This window comes from Mus musculus, chromosome 8 (assembly GCF_000001635.26).
Source record: "Mus musculus strain C57BL/6J chromosome 8, GRCm38.p6 C57BL/6J".
Classification (NCBI taxonomy): Eukaryota; Metazoa; Chordata; class Mammalia; order Rodentia; family Muridae; genus Mus; species Mus musculus.
In genome coordinates, this window is record NC_000074.6 from 61505325 (window position 1) to 61524999 (window position 19675).

At 43.4% G+C, this 19675-nt stretch overlaps 1 protein-coding gene across 10 annotated transcripts in view; it reads right to left on the reverse strand.

Moving 5' to 3' along the window:
• Positions 1-6106: 6106 nt before the first annotated feature.
• The window catches only part of Palld (palladin, cytoskeletal associated protein), a 391277-nt gene continuing 377708 nt past the window's right edge, over positions 6107-19675 (reverse strand). For 9 of the 10 annotated variants that reach the window (NM_001293772.2, XM_011242242.3, XM_006509503.3 and 6 more), the window contains 5 exons: positions 17560-17692; positions 11211-11418; positions 10545-10710; positions 9879-10012; positions 6107-8200 (listed from right to left, as the gene is read on the reverse strand). In NM_001293772.2, coding sequence (NP_001280701.1) covers positions 8028-8200; positions 9879-10012; positions 10545-10710; positions 11211-11418; positions 17560-17692 — 814 coding nt within the window. In that variant the 3' untranslated portion in view covers positions 6107-8027. Of the gene's footprint in view, positions 8201-9379; positions 9711-9878; positions 10013-10544; positions 10711-11210; positions 11419-17559; positions 17693-19675 lie in introns of those variants that run through there. The other variant, NM_001081390.2, reaches the window with a different exon arrangement.

The following is a 19675-nucleotide window of genomic DNA, read 5'->3' on the forward strand; positions in this document are numbered from 1 at the left end:
ACTGATCTTGAGCTTAGGGAGTGTCTTCCCCTCATGAAAAGCTCAGCATAGCTAGCTGTTTAAGGACCATATGAAGAGCTGGGTGTAGCCCTGTCATCCGGGCACGCAAAGCTGGGTCAGGATGGCCAAGAGTTCAAGGTCAGCCTGGTCAAGTCAGGGCGATCTTCTCTCAAATCAAGGTGTTAAAACTCTATAAGAAATATAAAATGATAGTCAGATGTGGTTGAATATGCTTTTAATCTTAGCCCTCAGGAGGCTAAGGCAAGTAGATCTGAGGGTTCATGCTATCCTTGTTTACATACTAAGTTCCAGACCAGCTAGGACTATATAGTGAGATCCTATCTCAAAAACACTACACACACACACACACACACACACACACAAATAATTAGGAATAATTTATGTTAGTAGATATAATAATGATTCATCCCCAAATCTTAGAATGATAATGAATAATTACAGTTAATCATAAAATATACAATAACAGTAACCATGGATTTTTCTTTCACAAGGAATGTGTGGGATTTTTTTTGTTATTTTCTTGTTTTGTTTTGTTTTGCTTTATTTTGTGTTGTTTTGTTTCGTTTTGTTTTGTGCTGCTGGATCAAGCTCAGGGTCTCCAGCCAGGCGCCAGACAAGGACTTTCCCACTGAGCTTCCTCAGCCTGGACAGCACTGGTCTTCAAAAGAGTGCTTGCTTGAGAACAGAAATGAAGACACAGAACTGACTGCAAATATAGATAGAATTCCTTTTGCCTTGAACTTTTGTGGGGAATAATAGGCTATTTCTATATACTGGATTCATGCTGTTTTTATTTGCCGTTGTTGAAATGTTCTTAATATTTCATTTTAAAAAGTAATGTTTTGGTCAGGCACTGGTGGTACTCACCTTTTATTTCAGCACTTGAGAAGCAAGTGAATCACTGAGTTCAGGACAGCCAAAGCTGCACAGAGAAACCCTCTCTTGAAAAACAAACAAACAAACAAACAAACAAACAAACAAGTGCCTATAACCTCAGCTCCTTGAGCAGCTAAGGAAGGAGTATAGCAAACTCAAGGACACCCTGGGTTACATAGTGCAAGGACATCCTGGGAAAGTTAGCAAGACTTTTTCAAAATAATTAATACATTTTAAACCGGACTGGTGATGTGGTAGAGTGCTTGCCCAGCATGAACAAGTTCCCAGGTTCAGAACAGAACAAAACTCAGTGATCCAGGATTCACTGAACTACAGTTTTGAAGCAGAACATTATCTAAACGGAGATTTAATTATATATTGAAGGTCAACTCAAACATGTGAATAAGCTGTACTAATAAATCCAGAATAACTGTCATAAATTAAAAGCTGTGTATTAAATACGGAGCCCTTTATCTCTGGCCTCCTCCTCTCTTTACTCGGTTTATTAGTTCTGTTCTGGGATTTCAGCTCTGGGCTTTGGGCCTGCCTGCTGAGTCAGTGCTGTACCGTGGGTTCCATGTGCAGCATCCTTCAGGATAAGAATGTGTGCCATCAGTGCCCTTTGTATTGCTGAACGAATGGCCTGCCCGCTAAGTGTAAGCCATGGCGACTGGGGAGTGTTCAGGTGTTAGCATTCTTAGTCGTGTTAGGAGAGGCAGCACGCAGGCTATTTCACAGGAGGCGAGTCTGGGTAGGAGAGTTTGTGCCTAGAGAGCAGGTAGCTTCCTTAGGGTCTGACCCATGCGTCCTTAGCCACCTACACGCATGCAGGCTTGAGTTCCCTTTGCTGGACACACCATGTTCTGGAGTCATCAGTGAACCTGACTTGTGTAATTAAGAAGGAAGCAATATGTCCTCTAGTGAAGTGATTTCCCAGATGTCTTAGTTTATGTAAATTCACTTTATGATGCTCATTTAACAACGACAAAAAGATGCCTAAAGACCAATTTCTTAGAATTGATCTCTGTTGTCAGTGTACAATTCTGGCTAAATGTCCTTTTATCTTCTATATTTACATGAGAATTCTGAGGCACCATTATACCTGTGATTTAATAAATTATACCATATGAGGGAAAAAAAAAAGAAAAAGAAGGAAGCAATGAGAAAGGAGCCAGGTATGCTGGCACTCAGCTGTAGTCCTCACACCTGGGGTCGAGGGTATAAGAGGTCAAAGATGTTGCCAACTACATAGTGAACTTGATACTACCCTGGGCTATATGAGCAAAAGCTCAAAACAACAAAGAAGACTGTGTTACCAACAGGATTGTCCTCGAGTGTGTATGTTCACACTTTAAACTGTGCCCCGACTATCTCAGACTGGAATGTGTGGCGAGCTGGGGAAAGGTAAGATAGCCCATCACAGATCTGCTCCCTGCTCTCACCGACCTGTAGAATTTTCAGTTTAACACTTGCATTCGGAGGCCCAAGAACTTCAGTGAATTCTTAAACAGAAGACTTATTTATGACTGCCACCCTCATAACAGCTCATGGTCCAGCCATGGTTAGCGTTTGAAAGAAAAGGTCGGGGGCTGAAGCCAGAGTACTCAGCTTTTATGCTCAGGTTTTAAAATATGTGCTCTTTTTATATTTTTATTCATATTCAATTTAGGAGGGGCTGTGCCAGCGTTTTACAGATATGATTATATGTTGCAAATTAGGGGGGAATAATTTATGCAGAGAAGCAGAGCTGATTTACATGCATCTATTACCCAGAATAATGGAAGAAGACAGAAGATTAATTTGGTTCAAGAATTGATACCTAGTATTATGGGAACTGTTGTAGAGATTTTTAATCCCAATCCAGGTTTCTACCCCATCTTTGACCATTTAGTTTCCAGATAAAAGACACATAACCTTTATATTTACAATACGTCTTAGCACTAGGGCTGGGCAGACATCTACCCTCTATGCTATTAAAATCTACTTCCTATTGATAACCCCAAGTTATTACATACTATGTTTTATCTGGCTGCTCTTAACTCCAGTTGGCCAGCCATCGGGGCCATGCTTTCTTGACTCCTAACTCATGGTGACTTGTCCTCCTCACCTCTCTGTCTCTCTCCTCGTTTCCCTCCACACACACACACACCCCAAACCTGAGAACCCTAAAACTGGCCTGTGCCTCTTCTGCCCAGCTATTGGCTGTCAGCATCTTTATTTACCAATCAGAAAAACGACTAACTTACTGCCTATGTTTTACCAAGCCTGCCCGGTACCAATTGACAAGGCCCCAGTGAATTGAGGAGAGGATGTTGGGGCAAGGAGAAAGATTTATTCAGCAAAGAAGACAAGACTTTGGATCCCCAAAGGCCATCTCAACCCTACTGCTAACCACCTTTTTTTTTTTTTTTAATATAATGATTTTATTTGTTCCTTGTGAATATTTTAATCATATTCTTTCCCTTCCCCCAACTCCTTCCAGATACTCATCCACCTCCCTACCCACAGAACTTCATGTTCTTTCCCTTCCATAAGACAAACAGACAAACGAACCCCCACACCACCACCAACAAAAACACATGGAGCCCAGTTTGTGTCGCATGGCTACTCCTGAGCATTGAGCATGCCATGCCATTCAGTTTGTATGTCTAGTATTACTTTATCAAAGAAAACTGATTTTTGTTTCCCAGAAGCTATCAATTATGAATAGCTTCTTGGCTAGGGATTGGACTTTTTTCCCACTTCTCTACTTCTGTGCTTGGACTTTTGTCTGGCTTGAGCTTGTACAGGTCATGGGCATGTTGTCAATTTCTGTGAGTTCATTTGTGTGTACATCTTCCCTAATGTATCTGACAGATGTCTCCTAGAAGTCATTCACCACCTCTGGCTCTTACAGTCCTTCTGCACAAATCCCCAGGCCTTAAGCCCAGGGGCGTGGTATAGACATCTCATTTAGAGCTAAGCATTCCACAGTCTTGTATTCTGCATATGGATCAGTCGTGGGGTTTTGTATTAGTCACAATCTCCAGCAAGAAGAAACTTCTCTGATGAGGATTGAAGAATGCCCTGATCTATGGGGATAGCAGTATGTCATCAGGAGCCTTTTTATCCCTATGCTCATTTAGCACACAGTGTGTCTCAGCCTTCCTAATGCCGTGACCTTAATACAGTTTTTCATGTTGTGACCCCTAATGATAAAATATTTCCATTAATATGCCATTTTGCTACTGTTATGTATCAAAATCTAAATATGTTTTGTTGATAGAGGTCAGCCAAAGGGGTGTCTCAACTCACAAGTTGAGAAGTGCCGATTTAGCAGAATGATGGTAGTAGACTTTGCCCTAGGTCCCATTGTTTATCTAGCTCAGAGTGGCGTTGCCTCATAGACCGTGTCATGTATGGGTTCCTATTCACAGAGGGGGCCTTAATCCCATTTTTAAAAACATGTTTGGTTACGCCCATAACGTTTGTGCCACTGTTGCTTCAATGGGTATAGCTTGCAGGCAGTTCACTCCCTGTAACTCGCAGGGTTCATAGTGAGGTGAGAGGGGTGATTGTTTCTCCCTCGGTAGCATCTGCAGCACCTTCCAGTGCTATGATCACTAGCCAGGAAGGGGGAATCTTCCATTTGATTTTGCCATGTTTGATGATATAAGTATGTGGCAGAGACTGTCCTCATGAAGTATCCAAAAGGCCCACGCAAGAGTATCACTGTTCTGAGGGACAACTGTGACTAAATTTATTAACAACTTCTTCAGGCTCTTTGGCAGCACAACCATCCTTAGAGTCAGCTGAGCATGGAAGGAACTAGGAAGTGAACTCACCTCAGAAGATGGCTTTTGAGCTATGACCAGTCACATGCAAGACTTGAGAAACCCACATTTCTATTTTTTGAACAATTATATATTTGTTTATTATTTATGTGCATGCATAAAGGTCAGAGACAATTTGTGGGAGTTAGTTTTCTCCTTCTACCATGTAGATCACAGAGGTCTTAGGTCATCAGGCTTAGTGGCAGGTGTCTACCCGCTGAACCATCTGGCCTCAAAGTCCAGATTTCTAATTTAGAAGAGATTGGCAGCACTCAAAAATTTGTATTTCCAGCAAGTTCCCGATAGCTAGTGTAGAGAGAACTTCTCGTAAGACCTGACCTACAGGCTTCTCAAAAGAAGGAATTAGGTGAATGCCCATCACTTATAGTACAATGAGAAAACTCTTTCATCAGATGAAATTTCAACATAAAGAACAGATCTGAAGATGTGAGGAGAAATCCCAGCGGGTCACATGCCTTGAACAGCACAGGGTTGTAATTGGTGCTTCTGGTTTTATTTGCTTGCTAAGCTGTTTTTGAGAGTTAGTAAGCAGACAGCTGTCCTACACACCTCTCTTATCCTCTCAAGGCTGAGTCTCAGTGCTACGTGGAAGAGACTAGTTTTCTCCATGTCTGTGGTGTATACATGATGTGCGTGCACTTGCCGATGCAGGAACATGAGGAGGCCAGAGGATGATGTCAGTATGTCTTCCTCAGTCACTCTCCTCCTCATTTTGTGAGACAAGATGTCTCCTCTGAATCCAGAGTTTGCTGTTTTGATTGGCCTGGCTGGACAGTGGGCCCCAGGAGTCTGGCCCCTCAGCACGGAGGGCACAGATGTAGTCATGATCAGTTTCCGAGGGAGGCGCTGGGTGTATGGACCCAAGGCTTCATCTGTATACAGCAAACACTATCCAGACAGCCACCTTCCTAGCCCCCAGAAGGAATTTTGAAAAGGCAATTAAGTTTCTAAGATGGGATGCTTTTAGGAAGGAGATTGTCTGGGTGGGCCTGATTTATTCAGGTACTCCTTTAAAGGGGAGTGGACCTTTCCATAGCAAAAGAGAGGCCAAGAACGAGAGGGTCTGGCATGAAGGGAATTCTCACGTCTGGCTTTGAAGATGGAGGGGAAGAAATCCCCATGGCCTTGGCGAGAGGAGAGCAGCCCCTGGCTGACAGAATGTGCCCTCTGTCCCAGAATGTCAAGGAACCTTTGAATTCTGTTATAACCACTAAGGCATCAGGTAAGATTGTGGCCTGTGACACAGTGAACTGGAACTCGCCACCTCACGCCCAACTTCTGACCTACCCGACTCGGACAATACAGATCTCTGAAGATCCCAACTCTGCTGGTTCCTTACAGCAGCAATAGATCACAACATCACAGAGGGCCAACTGTCATCTGTTAAATATTTATTTATTGATGTTAAGTCCACATTACAACAGCACAACAATCCAAAGTACGGTACTTATTTTTTTGCTTGTTTTTGTTTTTTTCATAAATACAACATAAAAGGTGGCAAAAGAATGCAAGTTAATCCCAAGCCCAGCAAATTAGGAAAAAAAAAAAGTCACATTCAGAAAAATTTGGCAATTATGATATGATATAGGCCGCAATTCTACAACAGAGATAGGCCCATGAGACCCTGCATGGCAATTTAAATCCCCCAATAGCAATGTGTATGTGGTCAAAGAGACTTGTACCACACTGCACAGGAACACCTGCCACCCAGTGTTCAAGCCTGCTAAAACTTGCTTGGTTGGTGTTCTTACAAAAGTAGAAAGCTGTACAAGTGAGGCAGTAATACAAAATATACGGGGTGCTTACAGATATAAAATCGTTTTAAGAAGTACTATGTATGACTTGAGTAACTGAGCTAAGAAGTTCAACACCTTTATAAATAATGAACAATAGATATGTTTTGCATGAGGAACAAACACAGTGTTTTCTTTTCATAGCAGAGTACCTTTAAAGCCTCATGGTTTAGACTATCAGGCCAAATTATTTTCTCTCACTTAAAAAAAAAAAATTGGTTCCGACTTAAAGTCATCAAGTCTGGTCAGAATCAACTCAGGCTAGCCGATGCAGACTCGTGCATTCAAAAAGCAGTCTTTGCAGCTGGCCTCACAGATGCTCAGAGCCTGGGACCCTCCTAAGGCTGGGTTCCATGGAGACAAGGAACTAGTAACTTCCACTCGGCACCTACCTCTAGTGCCAATGGAAAAGAAGTTCACTGTCTTGCACAAGCTTGTTCTCTATCAAGTCTCCTTTTCCCTCAGGCAGACTAGACCCTTCCGGCCACTTCTCAGATGGCCCCCCTGCCACCTCTATCATGTCCAACTTGCTCTACACACTAATATCTTCAACTACTACACACGTCAGCTACATGGAAGTTTCTACCACGCATGCGCTCCACACCTCCTGGTGTCCCCCTAGAGTCCTTGACAGGTTAACTGCAGTGTTTTCTACACCTGTGTTTTCAAGGATTCGGGGAAAACCAGAGCAGAGCCTGGCCTGGCCCTGATGTTTCACCTAAATGGATCTGAGATCCCCATGTGGGCAGCAGCTCCTTCCTTCCTTCTTTCTGTGCCTTCCAAACCTGCCTCCCCCAAATGCCACATGCCTTGGTCATGGTTTGGATGCCTCTTGTGGAATGGACTGTAATAAATGTCTGCTTTCTCCAGAACCCTTTATTAACTTTAAGGTAATCTTTTATTCACCACAGATTGTAAGCAAGCTTCCTGATAAGATAACAGACAAGGAAAACTCCTGATATGAACAGAATTTAAGGCAAGGACTTCCCTCTTTCTGATGTAACATAAGCAGTTTGCAAAGACAAGGCATTCCCTCGGCTGTCTCCACCCTTCTCTTTCTCATCCCCCCCATAGCGCATGAGGTTCACTGGGCCATCTGTAGACGCTGTGCTTCAAAGTCATCGTATCTTTCCAACATTCACACTGCCATGCTATAGCACCTATAGCTTGTATTTAAAGGCACTTAAATAACATCAATTGTGGTTACCTTTGAACGGTTGGTTTCTTTTGGCATTTTGGCATTTCAGACCATTTTAATCACAGCAGTTCCAAAAGTCTTAACTTGGACAATAAATGTGAATTTTCTGTGCAATGTGTACATTTCTATAAGCATCACCTACTTAGACTCTCTATTAAGTAAGAAAAATATGATTTTGGTGTTTTGTTTTTTTTTTTTTTCAATTTCCTAAGTCAAAAGTATACTTCTGCCTTTCCCATAATGCGACAGAGGAGTAGGCTGGTGGAAGCGCTGGCGTTCAGTTTTCAGCTTCAACAAGGGCGCCCATCACAGGTCTTCACTTTCTACCAAGCCGCTGTTCAGAGTCAGGTGAGATGGGCTGGCTTCAGGTTGGAAAGCGGCTTTGATGTCTAGTCCCTGGTCCGAAAGTGCTGCGTAGCGACTGGCCGAGGGCCGTACTTTTTTTGGCTTGGTGGTCTGTGGCTGCTGGTGCCACTGGGCTACAAAGAAAGAGAGCAAATGAAGATTTTTTTAACAAAGATATACTTGGAAATCCCTTAGAGGCTTAAGTAAATGCAGACTGTCTTGTGGCCCTAATCTCAGCACTTGGGAGGCTGAGGCAGGAGATTACTGCAAGTTTGAGGGCAGCTCGGGTTGCATGGTGAGTTATAGGCCAGCCTGCAATGCAGAGCCATAACCTGCCTCTAAAACCAAAGAAGCACACACACAAAACTGTCTTTTGATATATAACAGGGACATACAATTGCTTAAAAACTTTATTTTTTATATATGTGAGTATTTTGCCTGCATGTAGGTATGTGCACTGAGAATGTTTCTGATGACTATGTGTGTGAATGTTTTGGTTGTGTATGTGTGTGTGTGTATGTGTGTGTGTGTATGTATGTATGTATATATATATATATATATATATATATGCACACTGAGTATATTCCTATTGCCTCTATGTGTGTGTATGTGTGTTTTGCCTATATGTATGTACACTGAGTATGTTCTTGGTGCCTGGGAAGCCAGGAGAAGGTACCAGATTACCCTGGTATTAGACAGCTAAGAGCTGCCATGTGGGAGCTGGGAACTGAGCCTGAGTCTTCTGCTAGACCAGGAAGTGCTCTTAACTGCTGGCTACCTCTACAGTGCCCCACAGATGGACTCTGGGTTTAAGAATGAACAACCATGGTAGAGATGTGGACAATGCGGAGGCACTTGTGCATTTTGCTTCCAGGTGTCCCAAGTCACTGTCTGTCTGTGCCTGTGGGACTGGGAAGCCAGGCAACACAGAAAGTTTTGTTCTTCTAGTATCTGCAGAGTGGAAAGTCTCAGAGCAATTGATAAGTTTCCTATATCTGACCTAGATTCCTTCCCTTTTTTTTTAAAAATAATAATCATAGTTAGGAAGTCTAGATAGATCTCAACATTAATAAACTGAAGAGAACCAGACATCTGAGAAAGTTTCAAAAGACTATTACTTTCTCAAGCAGAGGTAATTTTCTTGGAATTAAAAGAAATATTTTCTAGTGTTTTTATTTATTTATCTTTATATCAATGGGTCATATAATTCTGTTGTAGTCCTGAAATTGAGTTGGTAGGGTTTTTTTTTTTTTAATTTAGGATGCATGTATACAAACACACATACACACATTCAAGAGTCTACTGCCAAGAGCTGCTGAAGATATTTTAATGAGGAAAGCGCTTAGCTATGTAAGTCCACATTCCAGAATCAAGGTATAGCCATGTTAAAACTACCCCAAGACACGGAAAAAAATATGATTTGGGAGGAAATGGTTAGAGACAGTCACTTGCAGAATACACAAATAAGAAAATGTGAAAGATGCGGATGCCTTTATGTTAACCCCTACGATGCTGAAGTGAGAAAGGCGCAGCTGACCAGCCAGCCTAAGAAACCAACATGCACATCTCGCTAATCAATCAAAGACCCTGGAGATACTTGGGTGTTTGTTCTCCTGGAAGGGTTTCACTATTAATGTCGGGAAACTACAAACAGAAAGAGAAAGAGTAATATGAATTTTTTTTTGGCAAATAAAATCCTGGCATATTAACTTAGAAATGTAAAGCTTAGAGTAATGAGATATATCACTCTGCCATCTCATTCTTAACCATTCAGTGTGTGAAATGCACCGAGATGAAATGAGGCGCACTCACTGTAGACATCCAGCCGGGCAGTGCAGGACACAATGCCTGCTTCGTTCTTGGCGGACACAGTGTACCACCCAGCGTCTTCCTTTGTGGCTCCCTGGATGAGCAGGCAGATGTAGCCATGATTATCCTGGTGCATGCTGCGGAAAAAGATAAAGTCATTAGGGCTCTACATTTTTAAAAAGTGGCTTTGGACATGAAGCATCATTTTTAATTAGGTCATTAGAAACGGAATTGTGCGAGCAGCAGATAATAGGATCATACTTATTCTAGAGAGGCAGCTAGCCCCATTAAGTTAATGGGAGAGCAGAGCAGACCTCAAGAGGGCGAGTAAATCCATGCACTAATTCTTAAGGGAAGACCCGCCTTTACAAAACCACAGGCTGGGCCACCACCATGGGAGCAAACGAATCTATCTTTTCTTTCTGATATACACATTTCAAAAATGCAGCCAGGTTAAGTCAGAATCTGCTTTGTCACATCCCAAAATTGCTCTCTTCCAAAGCTTAAGCCTACATTTGGACGAAGTGTGGCTCTCGTCTTGCACATCACTGATGATAACGTACATGGCTTTTACGCTCACCGATTTGCATGCAGTATCTGATGCGTCGTTTCAGCTAGCACCGGGACTGTGCAAGTTCTGAGGTAGACGAAGCCACCGTGCAGTCTTACCTTACTCGCTCAGTGCTGTGAGTGAGCGATTCATTTTCTTTCTTCCAAAATATCTGAGGTGGCGGCACTCCCGAGACACGGCATTCCAGCCGCACTGGGTATCCATCAGCAACCCCCGTGTTCTGTAGCTTCTCCATAAACACAGGGGCCTTGTGTGCTTCCTTAGCTAAGGGAACACGAGAGGAATGATCTGTTAGTGGCATGCCAAAGGGTCACTGCGAGGAACTCGGGAGCTTTAGAAAGATGAAGTACTGTTTTCACGTCGGGTGGTAAGAGGTTAGCCCTCCCCTCAAGCAAAGGTCTGTACGCTTCATTCCACTCACGTTATTTCCTCAATTAATTCAAGACTGATAGGCCCACATAGTGCCCGGCCATCTGCTCCTCAGAATGCCTGCCTGACAGGCCTCAGAGATTCGGAGTCATTGCTAGCAGCTGCGAGAGCATTGCTCTAATTAAGTCAACAGGCTCGCACAGGCCTTACCTACTGCTGCCACCTAGTGGTGCCGAGTATTTCAGCACCAGGATTCCCTGGCTGCCACCTGAAATGCCTTTTTTTTTTTGAAGATTTAAAATTTGGAACTCATAAAGTCATTACTTGACCACAGAATTCATTTCTTTGCCCACTAACTTGTTTCAGCAGTGAGAAAGAAATCACAGGCCACCTACCAGCAACCACAAGCTCCAGGTTAAACGAGTTCTGTCCTGCTCTGTTGGTGGCAATACATGTGTAGATGCCGGCGTCCCGGGACGTGACTGGCTCTATAATGAGGGAGTGGACCCCATTCTCACGGACCAGCATCTTGTGAGCACTGTCGGGGCGTATGGGCTTTCCATCTAGTTGCCAGCTGAGATCTGGGGTTGGTAACCCACTGACCTACACCAGAAAGGAGACACACATGAACTTCTCCAGTAGTAAAACCATCAAATCACCAAGAGTTACGGATCCAGAGTCAGTTCGTCCTCCGGTAGCACAAACAATGGCTTTTCCATGTTACTCTCTTGTTTAAAACCTTCCCGTGGTTCCCATGAGCACTGAGAGATACACTTCTAAACATCTTTTCTAGAACAATTCGGAGGTAAGTAAAACGGGGATTAAAACATATTTCTGTCATCTTCTTACCTCACCTAAGACTATAAACATTCCCAGGTGATGATGGCACCGAGCTCTGAGCTCTTTGGAAACACGGGAGGTGCAGCCTTTATAACAGTAACACTCAGCTGGAAAGCTTCCCACCAAGGACTGGCCATCACCATGGAGATGCATGTGACACAGACCTATTATTATTTTATAATCTTTGAAAGTGAATAACCAGAGCAATTTGAAATTGCCCAGAAAGTCAGACAAATTAGCATCACAATGGAGACATCCTGAAAACCTTAAGAGCTTGGCAGTTGTGTTGAACAGAGAGCAGGCCAAAGCATTCAATGGCTAGTCCCCCTTGCATTGTTAAAGGGAGGGGCAGTGGCCATCTGCTGGCTTTGTATAGGGCTGCCCTTGACTTTAGGATAGAAGAGAAGTGAGGAAGAGTTGATATTCCTCCTTCCTCCTACTCTACTAGTGGGAAATGATGTATTCTGCTACCCAAAGACTATTGGATCATAAAACAATCATAAAACTATTGGATTATGAAACGGTTCCTTTGAAACACTAGCCTTGTCTAAATCAGCCAGAGAACCCGTACAGTTCCTCCTGCCCCATGGTAAGTACTCATTCCTGCTACCAACAAGGTGTCTCGGACACATGTAGTCACATCTGGAGAATGTAAGGGGAAAAAGCGCAATTACGTCATGGGTTAAAGGGGTGGGGTTTCGAAAGAGCAGTAGTTAGGAAGTGGTTTCTCCTCATGTACCCTCTCCCCGTGGGAAGACACTAGAAGTGGTACAGAAATATCAGAGTAGATAGATAGTTATGACTGGGCTCCAGGTCCTGGGGAGCTTATAGTTTGTTCCCATTTTTCTGGGTTTGATAATGGACAAGCAGGATTTGTGGCCCTAGGGCAGGAAGGTGTTGACCGGGTCCTTTCAAAACAGGAAGTTTGCAGAGGAGCAGTTCCAGGGGGCGACGTTACTCAAGCAGAGTGAGCATGCCCTGTTCTCGTCATTGTCACTGCAGCTCTCCCAGTGAGTCAGAGAGCAGAGCATAGCACAATATGGTATCAGGAACTAAAGGTCACCACAGGTCGGCCACAGTCTGAGCAGTTGGTCCTCTTGATCCATGTGCAGACGCAGAGAGAAGAGCACACTTGTTATCTATCATGAAGCGTTCCCACCGAGCAGGCTTACAGCTGAGTGAAGGATAGAGCCTGTGAATGTACTGCAGGGGCTGTGGCGGGAGGGGCTCCATTCGGTGTTTGACTTATTATGACTTTTTCCTCTTTCAAATCTTAAATACACGGAAATTTTCCTTCGAAGTAGGTAGCAGTGTGGCATGTCTGTTCATATGGCTGGACACCTGTGTCCTTTCTTTCCTTCCTTCTTGTGGCCTAGGCTGGTGTCGAATTATTACGTAGCCAAGAATGCTGTTGACCTTGTGATCCTCCCATTTCTGCCTAACGCAGTGCCAGGATTACGGACTTGTGCCACCATTCCTGCTGACTTCCATATTTTCTCTATCCAGGTCATATCGTTATAGTGAATTCAACTAGTGATTATTTTAACTCTCAATATCCTTTTAATGGCAGAGGTGAAAGGATGTCTATGTTGCTGCTTAGAGCAATAGATAGTTATCAGAGCGCTACATATCAGCATATCGGCCACACCCACTCTTGCTACCTGCTTTTGTTTTAAGATCAGACTTGCTCTAATTGTACTCCTATGGGATGCAGTGTACATTAAAAAAATTACACATTTTCCTTAGTTTCTTTCCTTTCCTTGTTTTTCTGAAACAGGGCCCGTCTGTGTAATGCTAACTGGCTTATGTTTCCCTGTGTGTAATCAGGCTGGCCTGGGTCCCTGCCATCTGAGGGCTGGGAGTAAGGGTTTGTGCACCACACCTGGCCTATAATTCTGTTTTTAAAACTGCAGTTAATAACAACCTCGGGATAGCATCATCTTCTTTGTTGACTGGATATGCCATCCTATACATTATATCTGTGAATTAACTTAACACTTAAAGTGTTCATTTAGAAGATGGGCAAGCCAAAACTTTAGTTTGTATATTTTGCATCCGTGATGCCCTAGACCATGCACAACACACATCGTGGAATGATGACAATGAGCCATGCGGCACGTCCATGCTCTCGGGTGCTTATCTGTTCTCTCTCTCTCTCTCTCTCTCTCTCTCTCTCTCTCTCTCTCTCTCTCTTCTTATTTTGGTGCAGCAGGAACATTTACAACCTCCTGTCAGTCGCTGTCATGTGTTTGATGGCTCGGTAATAACCAGCATGCTCAACAATGGATTTCCTGAATGAATACTGGTCTCCTGATGACTGGCATTCCCAGCTGTGATTGACAGTTTCCCAATCCTGCTCTGCCAGCCCTCAGTAAGAATTCTTTAAGCCCCCCACCGCAAGGTCCTTTAGATGCTACAGGAAGTAGCATCTTTAACAGTGTCCACCAGGAACACTGCACTTTCACAAATGATGGAATTTCTTCTTTCAGTATACATTACATATGTATATTTTAAAGATATTGGAGCAGAGACTGAAGATAAGACCATCCAGAGACTGCCCCATCTGGGGATCCATCCCATATACAACCACCAAACCCAGACACTATTGTGGATGATAACAAAAGCTTGCTGACAGGAGCCTGATATAGCTGTCTCCTGAGAGGTTCTGCCAGTGCCTGACAAATACAGAAGTGGATGCTCACAGTCATTCATTGGACTGAGCACAGGGTCCCCAATGGAGGATCTAGAGAATGGACCGAAGGAGCTGAAGGGGTCTGCGGTCCCATAGGAGGAACAACAATATGAACTAACCAGTAGCCCCAGAGCTCCCAGGGACTAAACCACCAATCAAAGAGTACACATGGTGGAACTCATGGCTCAAGATGCATATGTATCAGAGGATGGCCTTGTTGGTTATCAATGGGAGGAGAGGCCTTTGGTCATGTGAAGGTTCTATGCCCCAGTGTAGCGGAATGCCAGGGCCAGGAAGCAGGAGTGGGTGGGTGACGGGGAGGAGAAAGGGGATAATATTTGAAACGTAAACAAAGAAAATATATAATAAAAAAACCAAGTGATAAAATGTAATTAAAAAGCAAAGAACTCAGAAAAAAAAAAAGGTCTGTTTATCTGTTGCAGAACACTTAAATTGAATCGGATTAAACAAATTAAATCACGGACACTGTAAGTGATAAGAATGCAGACCTCTGTGATGAGTGATTGCATTTCCTGTGGATCTATATCCAGCTGGATCATATGGTAGTTTCAGCATATGAATTCCTGTGTGCGGTGTTTGTGTGCATGTGTGTGCTCATGTGGGTAGAAGACAGAGGTCTATAGTTCTGCACCTCATTTTTAAGATAGGGTGGCTTACTGAACAAAGAGCTCACTGGTTGGCTACCCTGCATGGGTGAGCTCTAGGGGTTATCTGTGTCTACCTACCCTACCAGTAGTGTGTTATAGAGCACCAGCTTTCTATGTGGGTGTTGGAGAAATCTGAATTCAAGCTCTCATGTGTGAGCAGCAGACAAAGTACTGGCTCACTTATCTTACCAAGCCCCCAAAAAGCGAATGCTAAATTTATTTATTTATTTGTGTAAGGGTCATGCTATTGACCTGCCTGCATTTCATGCTATTGACCACTGGTTGTCTTGCATTTCAGGACAGTTTGTGACAGAGCCATGCTATGTTTGTTTGTGACAGGCTCATTTTTTGGTTGTCCTGGAACTCATTATATAAACCAGGCTAGCCTCAACCTCAGAGATCCACCTGCTTCTACCTTTTGACTTTTCGGATCAAAGGCATGAGCCACAACCACTCCTCCATATATTAATTCTTGATGAAAAATAAAGTAAATGCATTGATATTCAACTTGTGTTTTATTCTGTAAGATGTACTACATTAGTAATTATTTTCTTTTCTGTATGTTCTTAGAAGTCCAAATTTATTTTAAAAAAGAAAGAATAAGCAAATAAATTTGATTGCTTCAAAGTAAAATTTTAGGATTGAGCTAAAGCCCCTGACCCCCTTATAGGGGTGGATCTGATGCTAAGGTCCTGTTCCCTAATTGGTTTTTGATCTGTCAGTAAAGAGGCCAGGGGCCAATTGCTGGGTGGAAGGAATAGGCAGGACTTCTGGGTCCCTGGAGGAAGCAAAGAGGTGCACGGAGAGAAGAGGCAAGGTCACCACCCTTCTGAGGGAGAAAAGGTGACCAGCCATGCGAGCTCTTGGATGCTCCTACAGGCCGGTGCTCAGGGTGTTCAACAGGAACTAGATGGAACAGAGCAACTAAAGTTGAGGGCAGGTGGAGAGGTGCGGGGATACGGTTGATAAGGGCACCATTTTCCAGGTGGGAGATGAGTAGCATCCAGCAATTGTGTCAAAAGGCAAGCTGAAATTGAACAGCTGTGTGTGTGTCTGTGGGTTCAAGGGAAGCTGGGTGGGGCTGGTAGCATGGTCCATAGTAGGTAGGGTAGCAAAAGCTATACAAAATACCCCCTACTTAAAATGAGGAAACACAGATGGTCCTCCCATTCTTGCGGTCATTGGTAAAACCTCTCTCAAACTCAAGTTCTCTCTCATACTTTCTATTCTTGCATCTTCAAGAGTGATGTTTTCAAAATTAATTAAGGCCACAGCGATGGCCTGTTGTAGAAATGCCAATATATGTTATTCTCCTTTGCTGCACATTAGCAGTGTCATGTGACTATCCATAGAACTTACTTCCTTTTCCCTTATTTTTCTCCTATATATTACATCCCACTTTTCCCTCCCTCCATTCTTTCCATCCCCTCTCCCTGGCTTCCCCCACCCCCCGAGAATTTACTCTTCCATTTCCCCTCAGAAAAGAACAGGCCTCCCAGGGATATCAACTGAACAAGCATAACAAGTTACAGTATGAGTAGGCACATATCAAGGCTGGATGGGGTAACCCAGTAGGAGGAAAAGGGCCCTAAAAGCAGGTAAAAGAGTCAGAGGCAGCCCCCACTCCCACTGTTAGGAGTCCCACAAGAACACCAAGGTACACAACTATAGCATATATGCAGAGGACCTATCTCAGACCTATGCAGGCTCCATGATTGACACTTCAGTCTCTGTGAGCCCCTATGAGCCCTGCTTATTGTTTGTGTGGGCTGTATTCTCCTGGTGTCCTTGACCCTTCTGGCTCCTACATTTTTTCCTCCCCTTCTCTGTGGGATTCCCCAAGTTCTGCCTAATGTTTGGTTGTGAGCCATGAAATTTATTTTAACAGCATGTTTTTTTTTTCAAACCTCTACCAAACTCTACAAGCAATTTTTCCTGTTCTGCAATCCCAGAGAGAACCAGCAGATGGAGCCCAAATAATTTTGAAAACTACCCATATTTAGGAGCTAAAGCTTAGGACAGTAGCATACAAAGGATAGGATAGAAGGTGGAACTCGGGATGGGAGGGGTAGGGGTGGGGGGTTACTGGTAGGGGAGGGAATGAACAGTGGGAGGCTGGGAAGGGAGGGGAGGAGTGAGACTGGAAACCATCCCAAGCTAAATATGTATGAAAATGCTGTAAGGAAACCTGTTGGCATGTAAGCTAATTTAAAATAAAGTCAACGAATAAAAACTATTATGAGAAGACAAGTAATACAGCCGTGGGGGGGGGGGAATATAAATGTAAGTAATTCCATAAAGATCACTTGATGACTGGGATGCAGGGCAGATTCATCACACTTAACTGTTAGTACAAGATGGGGAGGGAAGAGGGAGGAAGAGAGTATGACCCAGTGATTCGCTGGAGTTTGGTGCATAGAGTTCAGAGTAAACATATTTAACATATGCTTACAAGTAAAGAAAACTGTGATGATAGCTGTATGTAGACAGAGTCCATTTCTCTTGTGCTGTCAGCGTACGGCAAGCAGGTAGGGACACACTTACCTTGCAGTCCATCCTGCAGAGCTTGCCTTCCTGAACGGTCAGGTCTCCAGGAGCCTGCAGGAAGTGAGGTCTGAAGAATCGCTCCTGAATGGGCTCGTTTTCATCTCCACTGTCCCGTGATCGAGAGCGAGGCCTTGGAACAAGAGAAGGGATAGGCCGATAAATACAACCTATAGCCTTTGAGCAAGAGAAGGGATAGGCAGATAAATACAACCTATAGCCTTTGAGCAAGAGAAGGGATAGGCGGATAAATACAACACACATGGTAGCTATTTCCAGGAGACATAAGTCCCGGTCTGAGTCCACCCCCAAAATTTTACACAGCAAAAATGAAAGCAAACCTAGTTTCATTTGGAAGTGTATGATCAATAGAATCGTCTCCAATCAGCTGACTACTAAAGATGAACCACAAATGGAAATGGAGAATGAGGCTACTATATTTGAAAATATTTTTACCTAAGTAGACATTTTTGTTTATTTGTTTGTTTGTTTGTTTTGTTTTTCGAGACAGGGTTTCTCTGTGTAGCCTTGGCTATCCTGGAACTCACTCCGTAGACCAGGCTGGCCTCAAACTCAGAAATCCGCCTGCCTCTGCCTCCCAAGTGCTGGGATTAAAGGCGTGTACCACCACTGCCCAGCTCTAAGTAGACATGTTTAAAGCTTATGTTAGAATATGTTAGAAGTAACAGTAGCTTTTGCTAAGATTTTTTTTACTGATTCTTTCCCAATAGAAATAAACATTAACTTTTTACCATGACTTTACTTTTGTAGCTAATTATAATGTCTTATTTTCTAAAAATATAATGTATTTCTCATCAAAATTCCCTTTCATGTTCCCCAGAAAAACAAATTACATTCTTAGGCACTTTTAATTTTTCATTAGTTTGTATGCCTAAAGGCCTTATTTTCTGCTTTAAGAAGGTGGTGCAAATAGCTCAGACTTCGTGTAGCTTGTTACCAGAGCAATGGAACTGAAAGTAATGACAGTGGAGACGTGAGAACCGAGCTAGATGTTGAGAACAAATTGTCAGAAACCATTAGGAAGATTAAATTTAAAAACTGAGGGTGGGGCTAAGGTTCCGTGGAAGAGCGCTTGCCCCAGAGGCATGAGGCCCTAGGTTCAGTCCTCCGTGCTGCTCAGCTATGTCAGGCTAACAATGATCGGTTGTTTCATATAATGTATGACATATAATATATGATATATGACAGCGGGCCTTGTGAGGCCACTGACATGTGGAGAAGTTTAGGTGTAGTCTACTTATTGGACAGAAGTAGAAAAGAAGGACACAGAGTGACAGACATAATACTAACATGTCTTTATAGCCACAGATAGAGATCTAGGCTCCCCGGAGCTGGCACTGCGACAGTGGGTACTGGTCATCGACTGCACGTGTTCAGTCCTTGTCAGAATCAAGTGCTCTGTGGTAGTTACTGGGTGATTCTGGCTCCACTTGTTTGATGCCCACCTACTTTTTCTGCTTATCTCTCCACCAAAGGTGTCTGCACTCAGGGCCCATAATTTACACATAGCGCTATTTTGGGATGCTGTGTCTGTAATACAGCTAAGCATGACAGGTTGACTGGCTGGCTGCCTTATCCTATTTCTTTTAACATTCAAATATATTATTAAGAAGTGGCATCCAGCGCCTGCCTGCTATCTCCATTTCAGCATCCCTCATAGGCCTGGGGTATAAATATTTGCTAGAGCACTTGGGGTCTCATGACAAATTTTACCCATAAGTCTTACACTCTCACTGTGCTGTCTCCAACAAGGTGGTGTAACGTGTACTCTCACCAACTCTAGCTGATTTTCAGGCTAGCGGTAATGGTGCATGACTGTCAGCCCACACGGCTGGTGGTTTAGACTTGATTTGGACATTCATGTTCCATTTGGTAGTGTTTTCCTGTTCATGTGCCACGTAAAGGCCGTGAATCTTGACTTTCTTATATTTTATAAATTGTCTCTTCCTTAATAACTAGTGGTTGTATAGCTGAATTGTTTGGACACATATTGGCAATTATTTGTTCCCTCCTAGTTGTAAAATGCAAAGAGGCAAAATAAGGAGGCTCCACTTCAAGTCTGTGTCCATTGTCATCCTGTGATTGCCGTAGCAAT